Raw genomic sequence first — 25,147 nt, 5'->3', positions numbered from 1 at the left:
TGTTCCAACTTCCAGCAGCTGCCTTTGAAAGCCACGTGTCCGCTAAACGCCTAAACATCAGAACGAGACACTAAGGAAGGAATCACAGACTATCCTTTTTCTTTTCTTCCTCGATGATTCAGACGGTATTGATTTAAAACTGTATTTGCTTTTGTTTTGTAAAAGTATCTACTCAGGCCTTTTAAATGATAGTAAAAGAAAAAGGTTCATATTGGAGTGGGGATCAGATCATTCTTACAAGGGAGAGATCAGTCCAGCTATCACTTCTTTGCCTTTGGTATCTCACGGTGCCTCGGGTGCTTCCAAGAATCCTCTGTGCCCAAAACCTACGCGCAGCGGGGAAACCGCCTCTCGGGGGGAGGGAGGGTGAAAGAAGGAGGCGGGACTATTGAAATACCAGGCGAGATGAGTCTCTCCGTTGGTTGCCAGCTCTGTCGGTGACCGCGGAAGGCGGGGCGTCCTGGGGGCTGAAGTGCGGTACCTGAGCGCCACTCGCTCAAGAGGGCCCATGTTGGCCGCGGTCGGGATCGCGGCGCCGACCAGCGGGATACTGCTAACCCCGGCGCACCGCACTGGCCTCGGCCGCCTGCGCTCCCGTCCCCTTTGCGTGCCGGGTGTGCGGGGCAGTGGGGCGCGAACTGAACTTTGGAAAGCGGGACCCTAGCTGCCTCGGAAGTGGAGCGGCGCGCGGAGATTTTGAGTAGGGAGCGACCGTGCCCGAGGGCGGCGGGAGCACAGTTATTGACAGTAAAGGAACTGAAGCCTTTTGGAGAAAATTGCCATTTTGGGACGTCTTCTCCCCGCCACGGCCAGGACCAGATTGCCGGTCCACGTCCCGAGGGCGTTCCAAGTCCGGGAGGGGCGTGCGTCCGGGATGCCCGGCGTCACCCCCAGCCAGTAAGCCGCCCCGCTACGCCGGGCCCCGCAGGCTGCCAGGAGGGCGCGCGGCGAGCGCACGTGCGCGGGGCAGCGGGGTGACAGTGACCGCAGCCCTGACCCCGACACGCCTCACCTGGAACTGATACCTCTAGAGACCTCCTCTGGGGGCGTCCTCCCAGGGGACCTCCCCTCCTCGGCCCTCCAACCCCGGCAGCTGCGGCGCCCCGACGACCATGCGAGATAAAGACTGACTGGGGCCAGCAGGAAGGGAAGCGAACCCGCCGACAGGGCTGGCCGCGCGCTGCAGCCTCGCGCCGCCGCTCCACGACTCACCGGCCAGCCGGGCCAGGCGGGGGATGCCGGGGCTGGGGCGGAGGGCGCAGTGGCTGTGCTGGTGGTGGGGGCTGCTGTGCAGCTGCTGTGGGCCCCCACCGCTGCCACCCCTCCTGCCCGCCGCCGCCGCCGCCGCCGGGGGCGCGCTGCTGGGGCACGGCGGCGGCGGGAGCCCGGGCCGCCCGGAGCAACCACCCCCGGCGCCGACCTCCTCCTCCACCTCCTCTTCCACCTCCTCCTCTTCCTCCTCCTCCTCCTCCTCTGGCTTCCTCTACCGGCGGCTCAAGACGCATGAGAAGCGCGAAATGCAGAAGGAGATCCTGTCGGTGCTGGGGCTCCCGCACCGGCCCCGGCCCTTGCATGGCCTCCAGCCGCCGCAGTCTCCGGCGCTCCCGCAGCAGCAGCTGGAGCAGCCTCGCGGAGAGCCCCCTCCTGGGCGGCTCAAGTCCGCGCCCCTCTTCATGCTGGATCTGTACAACGCCCTGGCCGCTGCTGACGACAACGAAGTGGCGTCGGAAGACGCGATGCCACAGCCTCGGCCCCACGGAGGGGACAGCTCATCCCTGCCCCAGCTGTTGTCCCTGCGGGACGCTCACCGCGCGGCCCCCGCTTCCCAGCACACGCTGCACCGCAAGAGCCTCCTAGCCCCGGAACCCGGCGGCGGTGCGTCCTCCCTGCCCAGCGCCCAGGACAGCGCCTTCCTCAATGACGCTGACATGGTCATGAGCTTTGTGAACCTGGGTAAGGACTGGGATTGAACAGTACGGCGGGCATGTTCCCTCTTTGCCCGGTGTCAGGGGCCTGAGCGGGGAGGGGCGCGGAGGAGCCCGGGCGCACCGGGCCGGGCGGTGGCGGGGGGATCTGGACGCCGGTCGGAGTGCGCCCTGCCACCTGCGCGGCCCTGGGCAGCCCGTGCGCTCCCCGCTGGAGGCCAGTCGTGCTCTGCGGCCGCGGGGTCCGCGGGGGGCGGCGGGGGAGCGCGCAGCTCCGGGGCGAGCGTGTCTACTCGGCTGTCCCGAGCACGCTCGGCGCTTTCACCCCCTCTGCCCGCTCGGCTATGGCTGAAAGTCCCACCCCGCGTGTAGCCAGCCTGGAAGGAGAAGCCTCTCCCACAGTCTTTCCATTCCTAATTGTTTCCTTTTGTCCCCTTAACGCTCTTATTGCCAGTTTTCCCAACGAGAAGTTAGGATAGCTATCCAACAGCAGCCGAGAACTTTGGGAACTTTACGAGCTCTGGTTCGGGTGTACCCACGGGATTGGTGGGAGAGGAAGGTACCGGAGGACCGCGGAAGGCGCAGGGATCCCGAGCCGAATTGGAGTAATCCTGCCAGTTTTCTCCCACCCGTGCCTTTGACAGCGCCCTAAAAGGCTGGAAGGTTGATCGATGCCCCGCAAGGCGCACGGGCCGAGAAAGGGTGCCGGGCAGGGGCCGGGCTTGGGCCCGGAGCTGCTCGCAGCTGGTTGCCGGGCAACAGAATGAAAATTCAGGGGAGGCTAAATCGGGCGCTGCCACAAATGTACTGTGGCGAACTGGGACCGAGTCACCTCGCTTGCTTACCCCAAAGTTTTCTCATCTGTAAATGGGAACGACGTAAGTAAGGAAGTCTTTTTTCGGAATCAGGGCTTCTGGCTGGTGCTGGAATCCATTCCTGGGCTGGCTCAGCCTAGTGGACCCGACAGGGCGCGTTCTCGGCGGGGAGAAATGGGGGGGCAGCAGCCACGCCCGGAGCGGTTGGAGCAGCGCTGGGGAATGGGTGTGGGTGTGTGTGTATGTGTCTCTCCGCGGGGATCCCTTCCTGGGTGAGGCGCACGGCTCTGCCCGGGCCCCAGCGTGGGTTAGCAAAGACTTGCCAGAGGAGCGCACACGTTTCAAAGCCACGTCAAAAACGCCCGTCATTTAAGGGCATTATTTACTTGAATGCTTCCCAAGGAAAATACCTCAGCGATTTCTTTACGATCGTATGAGAGGCGATTCTCAGCTCCGCTGAGCGGGAGTGGGGACCAGAGTGGGAGGATGAGGGTGTGGAGGCCGGAGGATTGGTATAGAAATCCTCCTGGGAAATTCGTGAAGCAGAATCTCACAGGGAGTGGAGGCTCCGGAGCCTGCCAATCTCGCTGCTCGCACTGCCAGGGCTTCGGATTGGACGGGAGTTTTGCACAATTTATTGGACCCAGAGCCAGAACTGAGCCACCTCCATGAAGCAGGCTGGAACAAATACCCGTGCCAGTCTGTGAGGTTTCCAGGGGGCAGAGGACCAGTGCTCCTCCTTGTTCTAATTTCTCTGCTTCTTCTGGCTTAATAAAGACCACCCCTTACTCTCTAACTCACTGCCTCCCCAAGCCTGACTTCCTTGGGGAAATGCTTTATGCCCTTTGGGGGTGGTTCCAATCTGGACACAGTGAAGGGGGACTGACATTCCCGGCCCCTTCTTGGGGAATCATATTACAGTCTCTGGGAAAACAGTTCTGGGCCTTGGACCAGGTTCTGAACCTTGGCTGCCCCTTTAGCATCACTTGGGTCTCTTAAAAATAAGAGCTGCTGGTGCTGCACCCCAGACCAATTACATGAGAATCTTTGAGTGCGCAGCTTGGTGACTTTTTTTTTTTTAAAGCGCTTTAGGTTTTCCTGATGGGCTAACATGTTCAAGAACCAGTGGCACAAGGTATCCTGACGTTAGAACTGAAACACTTTCCTAAAGGAAATCAATACATCATCCCAGTAAGAGATCAACAGCAATCTTTGCTTGTATCAGTGGCTCCCAAACGTGGCTGTATATTGGAATCACCCAGGGAACTTTAAAAAATCCAGATGCCTGGGTCGCATCTCATACAAATTAAATATGTATGTGGGGGTGGGGGGGAGAGGGAGACAGGGATCTACATTTTTAAGGTTCCCAGGTGATTCCAGTGCTTGGGAACCACTGCTTTAGATGGTGTCTGAAATTGTTAGCGCTGGCTTGAGGTGAGTTTGTGATGAGGTGAGGGCTACTGTGTGCGGTGACCTCCCAAGTCTGCTTGTTGCTTGCCTCTCTTCTCTTTTGGGATCTACAGTACCTTTTCTGAGTCACAGCGTTTGAAGCTGTTCTTGTCAAATCATCCTGCTAAGATGATAGTTTAGCATCATAGCTCCCTAGAGATATTTTAATTTTTCTTAAAGGATTTTCAAAGATCTAAAAAATACCCCTTAAAAAGTTCAAGACAATTCACCAACAGTGCAATTCCGGCCATTAGGACAGCTGACATGGAATTGAAAGAAGAGATTTATGGGTATGGAATTCTGCCCCAAGCCCCCCACATCACGCTATTGGTCTTTCTGATTCCCAAGTTATTTCTTCTTGTAGGGCCGACCTAGGACTCCATATGGGCATTTAGAGGAGAAAACCTTTTGCAGATAGGAGTCACAAACCAGGCCACCTGCCAACTAAGCACTTCTGCTTAATCTTAATCCATTTAGCAGTAGAAGAGGGGGGATTTTCATAACACTAGGTTAAGATGTGATAAAATCAGATTATCGTGGCTCTGAGCATGCAAATGACAACTCACTTGAAGAAAGCAATTGCTTCCCAACATGGATTTTCAAAATGAGGGTGTTGGGAGAATTCCACAGGCTTCCTAATCTGTGTCAATAGCAGGCTAGCAGCTGCATTCCGTGACTCATCTATTAGAGAACCTACGGAAAGATCAAAGTTAGAGCACTGTGCTCTAAAGCATGCTTATATCCCACTGGGTTAAGCAAATCATAACTGAAAGTTTAAGGGAAAGTGTTCCATAGTTGTAAACATCCGTCTTCTCTGGGACTGGGGGAATAATTTGCTCATGAAATATGTTTAAAACACCCTGAGCCTTGTCAGCCAGAGTGACTGTCAGGAAGTATGAATCAACAGGATAAATTGCTCTCTCATATCCCAACTGCGGGTCATTCGACCAGCTCATTGTTGTTGATGTTGACTGTTTAAACCTGCCGGCCGCACAGGCTGGGGCTGTGTATCCTTCCAAGCTCTGCCCACACTCCAGCTGTCTGTTGCCCCCGCGGCTGGTGTGCAGAGGGGACCCCAGCATGCCAGAGCACATGGACCTGCCTTCAGTCAGTGCCAAGATGCCATTTTCCATTGGTTTTCGAATGCTAAAAATCTCTTGGCAGCCTCATAAGCAAGCCTGCCAATTTGGTGACCTTGGAGAGTATCCCAAAATATCCTTCAGGTCTTAGCTTAAAATTCACCTCCTGAGAGAGCCCTTCTCTGCCACTGTTTATAAATTGGTGCTGCCATCTCACTCTCCCACACAGCCCCCATCGAATTCTTTGCCATCAGGCCCTGTTTGTTTCCTTGACTGCACCTATTGCAAATTTTTCTTTTTTCTTTCTTTTTTTTTAAATTTGCTTACTCATGTGTTTGTCTCCTCTTCTAGGATGTCAGCCTCAGAAAGGCAGAACCTATGCTTACCTATCACCAGCCTGAGTACCTAACAAAATGCTGAGCTGTGCTGATTAGAGAGTGAATTAATGAGAGTGTAGACAAGTCCCAAATTTTAAATTCATGTCACTCATTGGGAAGTTCTGATCACTTAGAAATGCTGCATCTGATTTTTATTCCATAAAATGTTTGAAATAAAGGAAGGCATTTAAGACACTGAAGTTCACAGTGTATTTGAGGTATTTCATCATGTCGCATTAATATACCTGCCTCTTTTTTTCATTAGTTACTCATATGTATGTACATTTGTAATATGCATTGTATTTGAGAGAAGTAAAAAGGGTTCTTTAAATCACTGCATTTCAGACTTCACTAACTTATTTTGAATTAATGAGGCATTGATCTCCAGATGCAAGGATAAAATGTAACAAAATACCAGAATTATGCTCAGAAAAGGGAATCAGTATGTGTTTGGTATTAGTACAAGTAACAAGAAACTTATTGTACTAAAAATACTGGCAATCTTCTGAGCAAAATTACTCTTGGGGAACATAAATTAGAAGAAAAATGGAATCCTCCCTCCTTGTATTTATAACCAAATACACTGTACTGTCTTTTTTCTCATAAACATAGGATCAGTAATACTATCTTTCATCTAAGCTGCCTGCACTTAAAAGATTTTTGTTAGTGGAAAATAAATCCATGCCTGCTAGCTACTCACAGCAAACAGAGTTGGGAGAATTTGTTTGCAAGAGTGGTTCAGAAAAGCAGGGAGGTGTTCTCCCAAATAGCTTTCAAATGGTAAATGTGAAATTCAGTGTTATTTCACCAAAAGAGTTGTACAAAGTGTTCTTAAACTAAGATCAAAGGGCAAGCAGATATCACTGTTGTCACGTTTTGTCTGGGTGTCAGTACTACTCAGAATGGGTACAAATCCTTTGAAAATGTGCTGAGTCATGGTTAGTGCCCCTCCTTAAGAGCCTAACTCAGATTAGTATGAAGCAAGGCTTCCCGGAGTTGGAACAATTTGTGTAAGTAGATAAAAACACCAAATGTTCAGCACCTTATTCAGCATGCAATAATCAATTTTGATCACCATGTCTTCAGAGTTTAGCTACTTTAAATGTTGGGTTTCAGATTATTGTTTGACTTGAATATAGAATGGAAGGTGAACGCCAGCTATCAAAGGCAACATAGCATACTCTGGAAGATTACAGCTCTGCTGTCTTTGTTCATCATCTATCTGTTTAAGAAGCCGAGTTAGAAAAGAAAGATAAAGGAGGGTAAAATTTCTTGGATGATTAACCAGCTCTCTGTAACTTTTTCACAAGTCAATCCTCTTACCTTCTGCCTCCCACTCAGGAATTATTTCATGGAATGCTTTTTAAACTTACTCTCGAGTCATTACAGTTTTCTCTTAATTTTTCCATTTTGACCTTTATTCTAGTCCCCTCCCTGGCATTGTCTGACTTTTAGCCATTTTGCTGTCTTTGAAATTCCCAGTAGGGGGAAGGATGGTAAGTGGTCCTGATTAGTAGCTTTCTTAGATATCTGAATAAAAGGAGTAGAAAACAGAACAAAAACTCCCTAAGATATGAACAATTTACAGAGTCCCCAGGTATGTTACACATTAACCTTCTGTCCCCTCCTTCCTGAGGCCGTTGCCTGACACAGCCATCAGGCTGTGCAGCGTGGTTGCCCTGGACACGGGGTCCCACCCAGGAGCTGGGGTGGGAGGTGACTGGCCTCTTCTTCTTTTGTTCTCCCTACAAAGAATTGGTGCGTTCTGTTGTCCTTAATTCTCTGTTGTCATCATGACATCCAAGTTCATTTTATTCAGACACATTTTCTCCCCACATTCTTTTCAAAACCCTCACTCTTACCTCTTCCAAGTCTTGCCCTCTGGAAACTTGTGAGCCAGACAGCGGGCCCCAATGTCACCTAAAATATATGAAAGTGGTGACAGTTGTGTCAAGGAGAAGGAAAACCATTAACATTTTAAAGAAACTTTAAGAGTACTGAAGAATCAGGGCTGTTTTGAGAGTGCTGGACATTCTCTCAGAGCCAGTCTCCCTTCACTTTCTATTACACCTGCTTCTCTTCTGTCAGGAGCATTAGAAATAAATACCATATTGTAGTTCAGTGAAATTGGTTGGATTTTTTGTTTAATTACTAGCATTTTGAAAATGTTGTTCTCTCTATAAAGGCAGTATTTCAGCAACCTTGTAGATAAAGTAGACTCCGGGGCCTGGCGTGGGAAACCCAACAACTAATATTGTTCTTCTGAGAAAATAAATATATTCCCAAGAACAGACAACCCATTTTTAAGCTGGGCTTTCTCTATCATCAATAAGAACTTCAGGATGATTGGTACATTTATGTGATTTATAGATCATAGAATTTAGAGCACTAATGGTTCCTGTATATCGTTGAATGTCTTGTATTTGCAGTTCAATTTGTAGCACCATTTTCTCTTTACTCCTGTTACACGGTAAGACGGAGGGACAGAGGGACAATTCACAGAGCTGCAAAGCAATCCTGATGTGTCAGAGAAGTAGGGAAGTTGGTCAGGAATGGGTGAATAATTAAGGAGAAATTACCAAAGCCTTCAAGAGCATAATCTCGGGCAAGAGGTGGGGAAGCCCAAATCGTTTACAATTTTGTGGGCTTTCTCTGAGAACTCTGAGTTTAGAAGAGGAAAACCTCTGTATTTCTAGAAATATCCTCTTGTTTGGTATGTGGAAGGGCCGTTGACCCTGCAGAATTGTTTTCTGCTCCCAAAGTGAATTGAAAACTCCTTTGCTCTGAGAGGCATTGTTTCACTGATATCCCACAGGCTCTTCCTGCCCTGCCCAATGCCATTATGCAAAAGATTTGGTCCATAATAGAGATGATATCTAAATTACATCAGGGAATTCCTTGATGTGTCCCCACGGTCTTGTTATCTAAAACACAGTCCCAGATGCCTGGGTAGAAGAATCTCCTTCAAACATTTTTGCAGAATGAGGTTCTGGTTAGAGTGGGAAAGCCTTCCTGATTTTCAGGCTGCTCGGCAAATGCCCTTGATTAGGTTGAGATTGTCCGAGGCTGGGAAGATTCTTGTCCCATAATGCTGATTTTTACCCTCAGATTGTTTTCTCATTATCAACCAGCGCTGTCCGGGGTGGGAAGTTGTGGTGTGGATTCACAGCAGGCAGAAAAAAGTGAACTTCGATATCCGCTCTGTTCATTATTATGATTCTCCTGCCAGGTACCCTTTTCACCTTGCCCAGAATGTGACTTCTAGCCTTAAACATCTGCGTTTGTTGATTGTTGTTCCTGTGTTGGTTTCCTGTTCATGAACAGGGGCTGAGGGGAAACAAAAACCTCCTGATTTGTTATTGATGCGAGCTGTTTTATGTACTGAGTAGAACAGGAGGTTTTGTAATTGGCCTTGTTTAATTGCTGAGACCACTTATTCGCTCTCTTTTGCTCTTTGAATATATGCATTACACTTAAGTAGTCTAAAGACTGAATTTTGTCAACTCCAGAATGAAGGATTGAAATATTTGACTTGCCTTTGCTTTTTCCGGATGTCATTTGAACACACTTCTCCTGTTAGAATTAGTTAACAGAGGATCTCTACCTCCAACCAGAAAACAACTTGATGAAAATATTAAAATTCAAAATATGCAGTGTTTGGAGGAGGAGGAGTAAAATACTTTTGTTGAATTAATATTTTGTTCCTGGGGGGCTTTTACCTCCTTGGTGGATAAGTAAGTAAGTGATTTCGATTTTCTGTAAATTTGTGGGCCTTATTTTTGGGTTTCTATGTGTTGGCACCAAATCCATCAGAAATCTTTTTTTTTTTTAAGTCTAGGAGTTTAAAAATCTTTTTTCGTGCACATACTTTCACAGAGGTGTCTGTCACCATAGTACCTAGACAATACCTCGGGCAGAGAGATGAACGATTAAATTTCTCCCTGGCTTGTGCCCTGTTTGATCTGTGCTCAGCAGGATTTGGAGGGAGTGAAATAAAAAAGAAGATTGAAGAATGAACAAGAATTTTTGGAATTCTGTGCTTGGTTAAATTATTGAAATTTGGGGGTGAGATAGTTAGGGGAAGGGTTAATTATTTTTCCTTTCTTTCTGAAAATTAGTTTCAAATCTTAGTGTGACTTTAGGATTGTGAGACTCAGAGAAATAACTTCCTGGCCCTAGAGGCAGGAGCAGGGGGACATTAAAGGCTTCTGCAGAAGAGAATATCTACATCTAAGTGCAAAGAGATGCTATCCACCCAGAGGTCTTTGTAAGTGATATATAGATTAGGTTCATTTGTTTCTGAACTGTTTTCATGTTTAATGGAAAATAAATGTAAATCAGGAACGTGCTAACTCCCAAGAGTGATACTGTACATATAGTAATTCATTTGAGATAATTTGGGAAATTTGTTGGCATTTCTTTAAAAACATTGCACCAAGTGAGACATTTCATTAATTCTCACCACTTCTCCTCATGTCAACTGTCCATTGCGGTGGCGTCTTTGTGGTATTTCCTCACTTGCTTTTAGCTAAATTGCACCCCGTATCTCCACCCCCAGCCCCTTCACAACCTACAGATGAAAACTCTCAAAAACAGGGAAGAGCTTAGGGCTGTGACAGGATCAGTGGATTTGAGAAATTCAGCTTTGTTCCTTAACACCGGACTTAGTATGTACTGTGGTTGAACTATCTCTCTGCCTGGTAGGATAGAAGTTTAATTCAGCCTAAAGAGAAATGATAAGGAAGGGTAGGGCTCGAGCTTATGGGGGCATGTTAGTTTCCCAGGCTACCAGAACAAAGTGCCGCAAACTGGGTGGCTTAAAAGACAGAACAGAAATTTATTGTCTGACAAATCTGGGCCAGAAGTCTGTAATCAGATCTCTGATGTTTCTAGGGAAGAATCTGTCCCACGCCTTTCTCCTGGCTTCTGGTGATTTGCCTTGGTAAATCCTTGATAATCCTTGGCTTTCAGTTGCAGGACTTCAAACTCTGTTTCCATCTTCTCACAGCCTTTTCCCCCTGGTTCTCCCTGTCTTATCGACCCTAGTCATATTGGGTTATGGTGGGCCTCATCTTAGCTAATCATGTCTTCAAAGATCCTATTTCCCAATAGAGTCACGTTTCCAGGACTGGGTGTTAGGAATTGAACAGGTCCATCTTAGCTAATCACGTCTTCAAAGATCCTATTTCCCAGTAGAGTCACATTCTCAGGACTGGGTGTTGGGACTTGAACAGGTTCATCTTAGCTAATCACATCTTCAAAGATCTTATTTCCCAATAGGGTCACTTTCCCAGGACTGGGCTTTAGTACTGGAACACATCCTCTGGGGGCATACAGTTCAACCCTTCACAGGAGGTGCTAGTGAAAAGGACCTTCAGCTGAAGAGATTTGGGCGCTTGCAATTCTCCCAGAAGGCCATGGGCAAGTGTCATATTTGGCCTGAGCTGCTATCACAAATGCCACACATGGGGTGGCTTAAACTACAGGAATGTATTGGCTCACCTTTTGGAGACTAGAAGGCTTCCTTCCTTCCCACCTTCTGATGCTGTTTACTGGCAATCCTTAGGGTTCCTTGGCTTTCCCATTGCACAGCGATGTCCACTCCTTTTCTTGCTTCTGTGACTTCTGGGTACTCTTTATAAGGCCTCCAGCAATCTGGATTAAGACCCACCCACATTCAGCTGGGCCCCCCCTTAACTCAAATAACATCTTCACAAGGTCCTATTTACACTGGGGTCATACCCACAGGGACGTGGATAACGATTTAGAATGTGACTACACTGGGGCACACAATTGAATCCCAGCCAGCCTTTGCATTTTAATGAGATTGGTCTAGGGCAGAGCCCCTAACCCCAGTTTTGGAAACTCCTCCCACAGATCTGGCACTTCATTTCATCTGCCTTAATGTGCTTGTTTGACCCCATTGTTATATATGTAAATATGTGTCATCATTTTGGGACCTGTGGCTTCTTTTCGGTAACGTGCAGTAGGCTGTGAATCATGAGTGTTCGGTGACCTGTGTGAAAGCCTCCCCTCATCTGTGCGGAGACCTTCAGCAGCTGCAGAGCCTCGAGTCTCTATCTGCTAGTCTGTATCCAAACAAGGCTCTCCTATATCCTGTTGTCAACCTCTGCTTCAGGAAGTCAGAAGACTTTAGGAAATAAGATGGTGAATCCAACGTATTGTCACTCTCTGTTGCTTTCCTTTCCTCCTTCTCTTATTTTCCTCCCATTAATACTCCTTTGGATTCATTGGAATGAATGAATTGGAAAGAATGAACTTCACTCATTGCACTCTTTCATTGGAGTGAGTGAATTGCACCCTGTTGCAACTCCATTGCATTCCTCTTCTCTGTTATTATCTATGTTCTTCCTCTAGTTTTTGTGCCTTTCCCACATACCTGGTGGAGCAGGTTACACACATCTCCATGTGTGTAACTCATTGCCCACTAGAGCCGTTAAATAGCTGGTTTTCAGGATTGTGCTAGAAAGTCCTTAAGGTCTAGTCAACATACAGCAGATGAAAGAGCACTTAACTGAGCTTCGGGAGGCTTGAATTTAGCCTCTTGTCTTATTATTACCTCTCTTTACAATATCTTCTTCAGCTACCCAGCCAAGTTTCTGGGTCTCTTTCCTTGTCTGTAAAATGTGATTCTGGGGCTAGATCAGCCTTTTCCAAATTATGTTTCATGGAATACTTTACTTGCAAAATATTCTGCAAAAAAAAAAATCCCTCAAGTTGGGAAGCACTTGATATTATATTCCTCTCTTTGAGATTTACAAGTCTATTAGCATATCAGAGCTCTGGCTAGTCCTGCAGTAAGAGGCCTCCTAACTTGTTTTAGTAGAGCTTTCCTTGAGCTTACTTTTGCTCTTTAATTCCTTTTTTCCTGTAACACCATCATGCCAGACCTGGGTGTTACCTGTCTCTCCCCAAATCCTCTCCTGGTTTCCCTGCTTTTCTCTGGATAGTGGGGTAGGGACCCTTGGAGGCTACATTTCCAGACTCCTGGGCCAGTTGGGTTCTGCTGATGGGAAACACTGAAAGGAGCTTGAAACGGGCAAGAAGGAGGAAGTTGGGATATTTTTCTGTCTCCTCTCTGCATTGCTTTCCTGAGGTTCGAGCTCTCTCTGGACCGGCTGCCTTGTTTCACCTTGCCCTGGCGACCTCTGTATTCTCATCTGTCCTTCCTGAGAGTGGAAGTGGCTTCCTGCTGTGGCTAACCCAGGGTCACCTCACCAAGACCTGCTTGGCTTTTTAGCCCTTCCTTTCTGTCCCAGTTCCCTGCATTACATGCCCAATGTCATAAACACTTGAAGGGGTTTCTGTTTCCCTGGTTGGAACCTGATTGCGATGGCCTCTTAATTCTCTGGAAAACAGTTGAGAAGCTCTGGACTAGGTGATGCTCTGAACTCAATTCTAGAAATCTTCCTTTTTGTGCTTCTATGAGCCAATCCTTATTATTTGTTTATAGACAGCTTTATTGAGGTCTGTGATGGTTAGGTTCATGTGTCAACTTGGCCAGGTGATAGTACCCAGCTGTCTGGTCAAGCAAGCACTGGCCAGAGGTGCATTTGTATACTGACTCATGGGCTGTTGCTAATGGTTTGGCTGGATGGTCAGGGACTTGGAAGGAACATGATTGGAAGATTGGTGGCAAAGAAGTCTGGGGAAGGGGTATGTGGATAGACCTTTCTGCGTGGGCAAAAAACATGAAGATATTTGTGTCCCATGTGAATGCTCACCAGAAGGTGACTTCAGCAGAAGACTTTAATAACGAAGTGGATAAAATGACCCGTTTGGTGGATACCAATCAGCCTCTTTCTCAAGCAACTCCTGTCATTGCCCAATGGGCTCATGAACAAAGTGGTCATGGTGGTAGGGATGGAGGTTATGCATGGGCTCAGCAACATGGACTTCCACTCACCAAGGCTGACCTGGCCACAGCCACTGCTGAGTGTCCAATCTGCCAGCAGCAGAAACCCACACTCAGTCCCCGATAATGGCACCATTCCTCGGGGTGATCAGCCTGCTACCTGGTGGCAGGTTGATTACATTGGACCACTTCCAGCATGGAAGGGGCAGGAGTTTGCTCTTACTGGAATAGACACATACTCCAGACATGGGTTTGCCTTTCCTGCACAACATGCTTCTGCCAAAACTACCATCCATGGACTTATAGAATGCCTCATCCACTGTCATGGTATTCCACACAGCATTGCTTCTGACCAAGGAACCCACTTCACAGCAAATGAATTGAGGCGATGGGCACATGCTCAGGGAATTCTCTGGTCTTACTATGTTCCCCATCACCCAGAGGCAGCTGGGTTGATAGAACGGTGGAATGGCTTGTTGAAGACTCAATTACAGCGCCAACTAGGTGGCAATACCTTGCAGGGCTGGGGCAGTGTTCTCCAGGAGGCTGTGTATGCTCTGAATCAGCATCCACTCTCTGGTGCTGTTTCTCCCATAGCCAGGATTCATGGGTCCAGGAATCAAGGGGTGTAAACAGGAGTGGCACCACTATCACTCTTAGTGATCCACTAGGAAAATTTTTGCTTCCTGTCCCTGCAGGCTTAAGCTCTGCTGGTCTACAAGTCTTTGTTCCAAAAGGAGGATGCTTCCACAAGGAAACACAACAATAATCCCATTGAACTGGAAGTTAAGACAGCCACCTGGCCACTTAGGGCTTCTTATGCCTCTGAATCAACAGGCAAGGAAGGGGATTACTGCACTGGCTGGGCTGATTGATCCTGACTATCCAGGGGAAATAGCACTGCAACTATACAATGGAAGTAAAGAAGAGTTTTCCTGGCATACAGGAGATCCCCTAGGGTGTCTCTTAGTACTACCATGCCCCGTGATTCAAGTCAATGGAAAACTGCAACAACCCAATCCAGGCAGGACTACCAATGGCCAAGAAACTTCAGGAATGAAGGTTTGGGTCACCCCACCAGGCAAAGAACCATGGCCAGCTGAAGTGCTTGCTGAGGGTAAAGGGAACATGGAATGGGTAGTGGAAGAAGGTAGTCATAAGTATGAACTATGGCCACGTGACCAGTTAGAGAAATGAGGACTATGATGGCATGAATATTTCCTCCTTGTTTTGTTATGAGTATGTTTGTATTCATCTGTAAAGCCAATATCTTTGCTTTCTTCTCTGTCTTATCCCCTTTTCATATGGCATAAGCTGTACTGTTCATTTTGCTGTATTTAAGCTAAAGGAAATCAATCTTAAGAGCTAATGTCACCCAAGGACTTGCACCCTATTCTGGAGAGATTTAGTGCATTTCCACTTGTATGCTGCACAGTGGAGTATTGTTATGTAAGATATATGTCTGTTATTGTTATCTACTTAGAGATAAAGTATGGTTTTAGGTGATGTGTATAACTGCCAAGTTGACAAGGGGTGGACTGTGATGGTTAGGTTCATATGTCAACTTGGCCATGTGATAGTACCCAGCTGTCTGGTCAAGCAAGCACTGGCCTAACAATTGCTGCGAGGACATTTGTGGCTGGTTGATAAACAAACAGGCTGGTTTATTAAATTATCAGTCAATTGGCTGCATCTGTGACTGATGACTCACCAAGGACATGTCTTCCACAATGAGAGAATACAGTTGGCTGGATTTAATCCAGTTAATCAGCTGAAGACTTATAAGCAAGACAGATAGAGGACCTTCACTTCTTCGGCTGCCCAGCGAAGCATTTCCTGAGGAGTTCGTCGAAGTTGCTGGTTCATTTCCTGAGGAGTTCATCGAACATGTTCGTTGAAGATCCCAGTTCATTTCCTGAGGATTTCGTCGAAGTTGCCGGTTCTTTTCCTGAGGAGTTCATTGGACATCTTCCTTGGAGTTGACGGTTTACTGACTGCCCTACAGAATTTGGACTCATGCATACCCACAGTTGCGTGAGTCACTTTTATAAATCTTATATTCATAGATACCTCTTATTGATTCTTTTTCCCTAGAGAACCCTAACTAATACAAGGTCTAAAGGATATACGAAAGCTGCACATATTTAGAATATACAACTTAAGTTTTGACATCTTTGTATACCTGTGAAACCATCACTGCAACAAGATACATATTCTGAGCTATTCGTTAAAACACCTGGGTATGAATAATCAATCCTAACACACAGGAAAGGCAGTGAAAATTCCCATCAGTGCCGTTATATGGCATGCTTTGGGCATCCTTAGGAAAGTAATTTGCTGAAGATGTTTGTGGATGGTTTTCATGGGTCAGAGAATCATGGGGTCACGTCTTCATGGGGTCAGGTCTTTGAAGTTGTAATTGGCCTTTACCCTATATCTTACCTTTCATATTTATTTTAGACAACAACAATAAAAATAGATCTCTTATTGTAAGATCAAGCATACAGACACTATTAGCATCTTGTTTTGAAATATTCAAGTTGAAAAAATATGACCCTTCTGAAAGACATTGCAAAGATGCTACTCTGTGTTTTTGTTTAAAATTATGGCAATTTAAGTAGGGCAGAGGTCCATGAACTTTAGGAAAGTAGATTCCAGTTTACCCCCAACTTTTCCCCCATGCTCATCCTCTCCAAATATTCTATAAACTTAACTAGAAATTGCATTTTTTTTGCTTTTATCCTTTGGAAACATCTTTCTCCCTGCCAAACAGCCCTTCTAGAACATTCTTTCCTTGACTTTTATAATACTGTTTGCTCACTTTTGGCTTCTTTCCTGTCCCTCACACTGCTGCTGTATTTTGGGACATTTCCTGAAAAATGCAAAGGATTTTGAAAGGTTGGCATGTGACACTAGACCAACTCCAGGGGCTGAGAGATAGCCCATGGGTGGAGTTGAGGGAATTTGGGGAAAATATGTAGCTGTAGGGCATGATGACAGGCAGATATCAGGCTTTCCAGAGACCACCGCTCGGTGGTCTGGTGGTTGGAGTGGGTCACAGTGTGGGAAATCCAGCAGCCAGTGTGTTCAGAAAGCCAGATGTCCGCTGCAGAGAAGCTGTCAGCTGCGAACCTGTTTCTCCAAAGTGTGGTCCAAGTATGGTCTACACCAGAGTCATCTGGTAGCACACTTCTCCAACTTCCTTTGGGGAATACCAGTTTATTTGCCCTGGTCTTTTAAAATTTTTAATCTCTTGTGGACCCATACTTTTGTAATACTCAATAAAAATGAATTACTAGAAAAGAGAAATGAAAAAAATGAACACCAATTCATACACGATTGTCAATTTTTCATTAGTAGATTCAATAGCCGTGAAATTATCCATCAAATTGCTATCGAACCATCTAAACACTCTCAATTTCTGTACTTGTTGCAACACTGCAGACAAAGAATTTGTGGATCAGTCTAGATCTGGAGTATTGACTGGCATACAGATTCTTGGACCCCAGACCTACAAAAGCAAAACTCTGGGGATTTGGGTATGGGAATCTGCATTTTCAGAGACTCACTTGGCGATTTGAATGGTGACTAAGGTTTGAGAACCACTGTGAGTTTTATAAGTTCCAACTCAAATTCTGCCCTCACTGCTCATCCGATAATGTGCCAGAATAACTGGTTCTACTCCTAAAATCTCTCACTCCGTGTTCCCACCATTTTTTTTTTTTTTAACAGAAGAATGCAGCTTTTAGCTACCCTACCCCGGTTAGTAGTGATTCTAACAAAACAAGGACCAAGGAAAGGGCTGGCTGGAGTTGGTTTCCAGTGACAGCCCCTGAGCTCCCGACTTCCTTGCCTTCCTTTCTAGTCAGTTGAGAGGCCTCAGTTGAGGAGTAAATGTACTCCTTTTAGAGAATATTCTTCTACTTTATTACTTAGAGGACTGCATGGTCAGCTCACTGAAACTCATGGTTATGTGATAACACGGAAAATGCTCGGGTTATTAAAATCAACGAAAAATGATGATTCAACTTGTTTGTACTCTAGAATTACCACATTTTAAAAACACACATCAGACTTGGGAGAAAACACTGAAAAAGAATATATCAAAATCTTAGCAGTTGAGGTAGTGGAGTTATGGGTGATTTGTTTTAATTTGACTACTTTTCAATTTTGGTAATGTGGTAACTGCTTTTATGATGGAAAAAAAGAGTAATATCATTAATATTATTAAAATTTGGGCACCTCAGTTTGGCCAAAGATGGGTATTTATTAAGGAATCCATATGCTGCCAGTTCTCAATTTTTCATGACAACTAGGTAGAAAGAGTAGCTCTAGTTTACAGACAAACTTAGAAACACATTCCAGAGTTTAAGCATTTACAAGAGATGGCATTAGGTGATTCAGATTGGAGAATCCTTTTTCCACCCTTTTCCAAAGGCAGGATAAGAAAAACATTTTATTATGTTCGTTAGTTTTCTAAGTGCTTTCTTGTGTACATTGCCTTATTCTTCCCCACTACTCTTTTTCTTAGAGAAGTTGGGGATTGTAGAACAATCATGCGTGAAATACAGGAGTCCCATTTACCCTTCTATTATTAACACCTTCCACTGGTGTGGAATATTTGTTAAACTTGCTGAAAGCACATGTTTGTAATTGGACTGGTAACTATAGTCCATGGTTTAGCTTAGGGTTCACCCATCTTTTTTTTTTTTTTTTTTTTTTCCCGTTCTCTTTCAAATCCCTGAGATTAGGGGGCTTGACTTCTCTACTAGTCAGCCACGCTATAATCCATCCCAGGTTTTCTGTAGCACAGACGTGATCATGTTCTCTCTCTTCCAACACCTTCATTGGATCCTCATGTTCTACTGAATAAAGCCAAAATGCCATTCGGAATTCAGTCCATTTCCAGTTTTATCCTCTCTACTCATCTTCACATATATTATTATTAAGTCAAATGAGGAGGCTCCGTGATTTCCTTCTTCTGGCCTTTTCTCATGACTTCTTCCATTTACATGGCTCACCTGCCCATTTCCATGTTCTCAATTCTATATTCATTAAACCCAGCTCAGATGCTACCTCCTCAAGGAAGACTCTTGAATTTGCTGCCCATGTGACCTGACTCTTGGGAAGGACACCTGGATCACAATAAGAGGCTTTCTCCATGCAGAAAGCCACCGAGCTTCAATCTCATTTCAGGGGCACATGTGCAGATGGGCCTCCTGTGGTTTGTAGGTCGGTCAGGACTCCTGAGTTCCAGATTGGCTCTGCCACCATATGCGTCACCCCAATGTCTTCCTTCAGCTTCACACAGCCTTCTCCCCCGTGTGCCTCTGTGTCTCACAGGTCCCTGTCCCTTCTCTTACAAGGACAGTAGTCACTGGGTTTAGGGCCCACTTGTAAGTGCAGTATGAGCTTTTCTTAAGATCCCAGCATGATTATATGTGCAAAACCCTGTTTCCAAATAAGATCACATTCACGCGTAGCAGGGATTAGGACTTGAAGGTGTATTTTTTGGGGGACGTAATTCAGTGCACTACAGCCACTCACCAGCTGCATGAATTGGGGAAAATCATAGCCTCTTGCCTATAAAATACAGTGGTTAAACTATGTGATCTGTAAGGTCCCTTCCATACTGATTTCTCTGATTTGCATCATATAATGTTGTGTTTATCATTGACTCCGTCCCCCACTCCCAAAGTCCCTAATGTAGTGCCTTATCTTGGTCGATACTTGAAGTTCCAGTTTGTTAATGCTGCTGTTATGCAAAATACCAGAAATGAATTGGCTTTTATAAAGGGGATTATTTGTTTAGAAAGTTACAGTATTAAGGCCATAAAAGTGTCCAAACCAAGGCATAGACATGAGTATACCTTCGCTGGAGAAAGGCAGTTGGCATCCGGAAAACCTGTTAGCTGGCAAGGCACGTGGCTGGCATCTGCTTGCTCCCAGGTTGCATTTCAAAATGGCGCTCTCCAAAATGTCAGCATCAGCTTTCAATGGCTGTCTTCAAAATGTCTCTCTAACCTGCAGCACTGAGCTCCTTCTGTCTGAGCTTCTTATAGGGCTGCAGTGATTTAATTAAGACCCATGCTGAATGTGCGGGGCCACACCTCCACAGAAGTAATCTAATCAAAAGTATTGCCCACCGTTGGGTGGGTCAATCTCCATGGAAACAACCTAATCCAAAAATTCCAACCTAATCAACACTAACACATCTACCCCCACAAGATTGCATTAAAGAATATGGCGTTCTGGGGAACATAATACATCCAAACCGGCACACTTGATAAATGTTCATTGGATCAATGGTCATTTTCTCTAAGGTAAAATTGGTGTAAGCCGTCCTTTTCTCCCCCCCATTACTAATAACATTGGACATTTGAATGAGTGAAGCTCTCTGCAAATGTGAGCAAGGCTTACTAATTCCTATTCACGGCACCGGTTATAAAAGAGAAGTTGTCTTCCCCTTTCAGGGTTTATGTTCCATGACTTTCTAGATGGTTAAAAAAAAATAATAAAAAAAAAGTCCTCAGGAAGAAAAAATACTATTTTCCTTCTACCTGATGTCATTATGACTCTAAAAAGTATTAATAGGCATTAAAGAGAACTGCTACTGAGTCTAAATTTAAATTTCCTGGTTGTGCAACACAGACAGGTTGTGTGTGAGGAGGCACGATTCCCCATGTGTGCAGGTGTGGATGCAAACTACTTATCTTGTCAGCTTCTACTTTGGACTCCCTCACTTGGCTTGCATGGTAAAGGTGTTAGACATTCTGTTTACGTAAGGGCTGGGGGTGGGGGGTGACATCATGTCTATTGAAGCAAAGTCACCGAGCTCCCCACTAGGCAACAGGGAACATTTAAAAACTGAACACAGATCAAAGCCACAGCCAAGGTTGAGAATCCACCATCCAGGAGCAGGAAGGCGTTGCCAGGGGGAGGGTGGTCTCTTGGTTGCCTGCCCGAAACAGACGTGCATTATTGCATCGCCACGTTTCCAGACCTTGACTCCCTCCACTTTCCAGACCATTGGTGAGCTGAATCAGGCAGAATTAAATTCCGAGCAGCCAATCCAGGGAGACTGCCTAAGTGGGCATGAGCGCGTCCAAGTAGGTTGGAAAAAATGTCAAATCAGGGAAAGCACACACAAGTTGCGATGTTTCTCTTTTTATAGGCTGTCATAAAAGTCATTTAAAATTAAACAACTCTTCGGTACTTAAATTATGTATCATGAGACAGGTAGGTCTTGGAAAAGAGAACTTTTTTTTCCCCCTTGTCCTACTAACATTTTGCTCTCCCTACCAGAGTATGCAAGATGTAAACATGTTTCTTTTCCAGGATATGTATTAGCGTTCGGATGGAGAAAAGAAGGGAGAGAGACAGAGTTGACACAGATGTTAGGAAAACAAGCAACTACAGATCTCTTTCCCATGTTATTTGATCAACTTCAAGAGTAGCCAAGTGCAATATGAAAATGACTTGTATTTGTAAGTCCCATAAAGTGATAATCTGCTATATTTTATACTTTTTAAGAGTTTTATACATATCTATATGTAGACATAGAGGGAGGTCTATTACATAGTGTTTATACTTTTTGCCCCCTCTCCCCACTGAAATGAGTAGTTTATTGCTTTATTTATTTATTTTTTTGGGGAGGGGAGGCTCTATTTAGGAGCAAGTAATAGTTGGTGCTGTTGTATGTGGTTAATGTATCTTGGCTATTGTAATATCTGTTCCTCTATACCCGTCCCCCCACTACTTTTTTTTTTTTTTTTCCATTTTTGCCACCTCTTCTTGTTAGAATCATTATTTATCTTGGCTCTCTAGAGTGTAATCTAACCACTGCACTTCTTGTCTCTTTCACTGCTGGGTGACATGAGATGAATGGATTGGGCATTCATTTGACTTCTTTTTGAGGTCAGTATAATTGCTTGCTCGTTCTCAGGCACATATGCTCTCTCTGTCTCTCTCCTGGAACATTCTATTTTTGTGGCCCTCCTAGTGCTTGGGGCCTGGCTAACAGGAAGCTGAACTCAGAGTCAAAACTTCTCTGGAAGTGTCACCCAGCATCCCTAACCACAGAGAGTACTGGGATAGCCCGTTAACACTACAAAAATAAAACATGTCACCAGAACATTTCACCGAGATGAGGAATTTATTTCCATGATTCTCTAAGGTCAACCACAGTACATGGTTTTTCCTACTGGGCAGCAAAGATGTTTTACCAAACTCTTACCTAAGTGGTTTTTATTTACAGTTCTACAATGAATTCCTGCCTTCCTCACTGTTGTTTCCTGTAGATATTATGATTCACTTCTACACCTTTTTGAGGAAGCAAACTCCAAGTTGCAATTCATCTTTTATTTTTTTCAAACATTTTATTATGAAAAATTTCAGGCATAGAGAAAAATAGCATTTTTACAGTGAATATTTGTATACCTTCCATTTAGATTCAACCATTAACAGTCTACTATACCTGCTTTATCACATCTTTTTTATTTATCCATCCCTTTATCTGCCCATCAAGCCAATGTCTTTTAGATGCATTTAAAGTTGCAGACATCAGTAAACTTCCCTCTAAATACTTCTGCTTGCTTGTTGTTAAAATTCACTATTTGTTTATAATTGTTTTGGGGTAGACTTTCCACACAATGAAACACACAAATCTTAAGTGTACCGCTGGATGTTTTGACAAATGCATACACTTGTGTAACCTAAACTCCTATCAAGATATAGAACATAACCATCACCCTAGAAAGTTCCAGAACATTTCCTAATGCTGCTTGTAGTCTGCCCTGGGCATGAGTGGTTCAGGGGTCGCCCAGAATTTGGGACTACCCCTGCTGGATCTCTCCTATCAGAAGTCCCTCTCTTTCCTGAGATACCCACACTCTGTCTTCTGGTTCTTCAGGGCAGCAAGACTGTGGGTTTTCTGTTGGAGTGACAGCCAGGGGGCAGGGTGCAAACTGGGCCTGCCTGTGAGCTAGAAGTCTTGAACTTGGGAAACCCATTCCATGCTGTTCCCGATTTCTCAGGGTCCACACCCCTCCAGAATAGTCTACTTTTGGTCACTCTTTGGGTCCTTCACGTAGCTGTTCTCACCAGAGTTTATAATTTTTACCTGTGGGAGGATCAGTCTTGTAGGCTTTTCCTTGACGGTTAGCAAAAATGGAACCCTGTTAATTATTTTAACTTTTGTGTGTGTTTGTATGTGTGTGTGTGTGTTTGTGTGTGTGCCTGCAAAGGGATGTACAAAAGGTATATTTATAAAAGGGTTTCAAATAGTATATGAAGAAACAAAGCAGATGGGTCCTGCTGTAGCATCATTTTATGTTCTGGAAGATTCAATGACAAATGGAATTTGAGGCACCAGTTAATACATCCTGGGGAAAAAAAAGTTCTCAAACTCAGGGAGTGTCTTCAGAATTAGAAATGACAGCTTTAATCTGGTTGTCTAATGTGTATTGAGTCCTTTCAAGAAACGGAGCTAAGTACTGGCTACCGTGGGGAGGGGAGGGGATTAGGAGGTCAAGGGGGGGATATATCGTTGCTGACATGAGAGAGAGAGATAGATCCCTGAACCCCAAGCCTGACACAGAGCAGAGCATGATGACGTCTATAACTGAGGTAAAAACAAAATATTTTGAGAGCAAATACTGTCCAGCCCTAAAAAGGAATGAAGTTCTGATACAGGCTACAGCTCGGATGAGCCTCAAAAACATTACGCTGAGTGAAGGAAGCCAGGCTCAAAAGGACAAATATTAATATGATTCCGCTTATGTGAAATATCTAGAATGGGCAGATTCATAGGGACAGAAAGTAGATTAGAAGTTCCCAGGGGCTGGGGTTAGAGTTATGGGGAACGGGGAGTTATTGCTTAAGAGACACAGAGTTTCTCTTTGGGGCTATGAAAAAGTTTGGGTAATGGATGGCGGTGACGGTAGCTCAATATTGTGAAGATAATCAATGCCACTGAATTGTACACTTGAAATGGCTAAAATGGCAAACTTTATGTTATATATGGCACTACACACAAAAAAAGCAAATATACCCAACATGTATGCATATATGTTTTATGGGACCACCAAAGAGGACATGATTCATTTGCAGAGGACTTGCCGTTAAGGTGAGCATTGAAACAAAAGTTGGATTTCCACCTGTGAGTGTGGAAGGCGAAGGCACTCTTGGATGAAGAAAGCAGGGGGAGGTGGCAGCTGTGCTTTGGGAGTGGTTGGAGGGCTCAGGGGCCCAAACTGGAGGAGCTGGTGCTGGCGGCTGGAATGCATCCCGGGAAGAGGTTGGAAAAGATAGGCAGAGACCAAGATATTGAAGGATATTGTGAGGGATATTGAAGCAGTTCTAAGAAGTCTGGACTTTATCTTGTATAGGCAGAAAGCAACTGGAGCATGACTGATGTGTGTTTTAGGACGATATCTCTGGTAGCAACAACAGTCAGGAAAAGAGGAGACTTCTGGGGAAGCCAGCTAGGACATTTTTTTTTTTTTTTTAATAAGAAAGGAAAACTATTTAATGGTTATTAGAAGATTTATTTAAGCAAGAACACATATAGTCATCATTGCCAGACTTAATATGAGATGTTCATACTTCGATCCAATTTTCCTTCCCGGATGAGTTTTTCTTTCCTATCCCTGTCAGTTTTGAAAACATAATACCAGAAGAAAAGGGGCCCAATCCCAAACACAGCTCCTAAAAGTGAGGTCTTGGGAGTGGGCCTGAAAGTGGGATAGACATTTGCTGATCTCGCATAGGGCCAACGAATCAAGGCAGGGTCTTCGAGCCCTTGGCGGTTGGGGTCGTTGTACTGAAGCAGATACTCCTGTTTAAGCCGTGATCTTATGGCCAACCGTTCAGCTTGGGCCTGCCGGGTTTCCGGAGATATGTGGTATTCGGCTGGATCGAGAGTAGTGGGCAGGGTGGCAAACCGCGACGACTTGTATTTGGGGAAAGACATCTTGGCGACCCGGAGCACCCAGCTAGGACATTTTTGCAGTTATGCAGGTAAATGATCCATTTAATCTGTATTTGCAGCATTTCAGGGCCTTAAACATTTTGAAATTCAAAAATATTTTGCATATTTTTCACTTCCTTCATTTAAGTGTAGAATGTTGAATAAAGAGAGGAAATCAAGTGGCAAATTTGTGACCCTCACTTGAGTTTATAACCTGTGGGAAAAGGACTCGTTTCAGTAACTAAAATCTGAAAGGTTGTGATTGAAATAGGCATTTAAATAGACCAACCCTGATCTTTCTGGAACTCCTTACATTCAAAAACACCCATTGGTGAGCTGCCTGTTAGAATTAGGAGCGTCACCTGCGGTCAAAGAACAGGGAATTTTCCCCTCTTGGAGTGGTCCAGGAGGCGATGTAATCAGTGATCTATAGGCTTCATTTACTGGCTGCTCAACCCGGCTGAACTGATCAGATTGCAATTCAGTTCTACTTTCCACCTGGTTTATCTCCTGCTGTCGGCAGACCCACACCTGTTCCAAGTAGAGCACACGCTATCTAGAATCTGGGTCTGGGAACGAGCCAGTGCCAACTCAGGCAGGGCGACACCCTCTTTTTTCTACCTCCCAAATTAATTGCATAAGGACCTACTCCTGAGA

At 45.2% G+C, this 25,147-nt stretch overlaps 2 protein-coding genes across 2 annotated transcripts in view; one reads left to right on the top strand and one right to left on the bottom strand.

The window, feature by feature from the left end:
• Window positions 1–513: 513 nt before the first annotated feature.
• Window positions 514–25,147, top strand: part of BMP6 (bone morphogenetic protein 6) — a 170,320-nt gene continuing 145,686 nt past the window's right edge. The window contains exon 1 of the mRNA XM_037842748.1: window positions 514–1,953. Coding sequence (XP_037698676.1) covers window positions 1,236–1,953 — 718 coding nt within the window. The 5' untranslated portion in view covers window positions 514–1,235. The remainder of the gene's footprint in view (window positions 1,954–25,147) is intronic.
• Window positions 24,056–24,493, bottom strand: LOC119539316 (NADH dehydrogenase [ubiquinone] 1 beta subcomplex subunit 4-like). The gene has a single exon (XM_037842750.1). It carries the CDS (start codon window positions 24,491–24,493, stop codon window positions 24,107–24,109), a length of 387 nt encoding a protein of 128 aa, XP_037698678.1. The 3' UTR covers window positions 24,056–24,106.

Source organism: Choloepus didactylus, chromosome 7 (genome assembly GCF_015220235.1).
Source record: "Choloepus didactylus isolate mChoDid1 chromosome 7, mChoDid1.pri, whole genome shotgun sequence".
Taxonomy (NCBI): domain Eukaryota; kingdom Metazoa; phylum Chordata; class Mammalia; order Pilosa; family Megalonychidae; genus Choloepus; species Choloepus didactylus.
The sequence above is the reverse complement of the archived record's forward strand: the minus strand, read 5'-3'. Positions and strand labels throughout refer to the sequence as shown.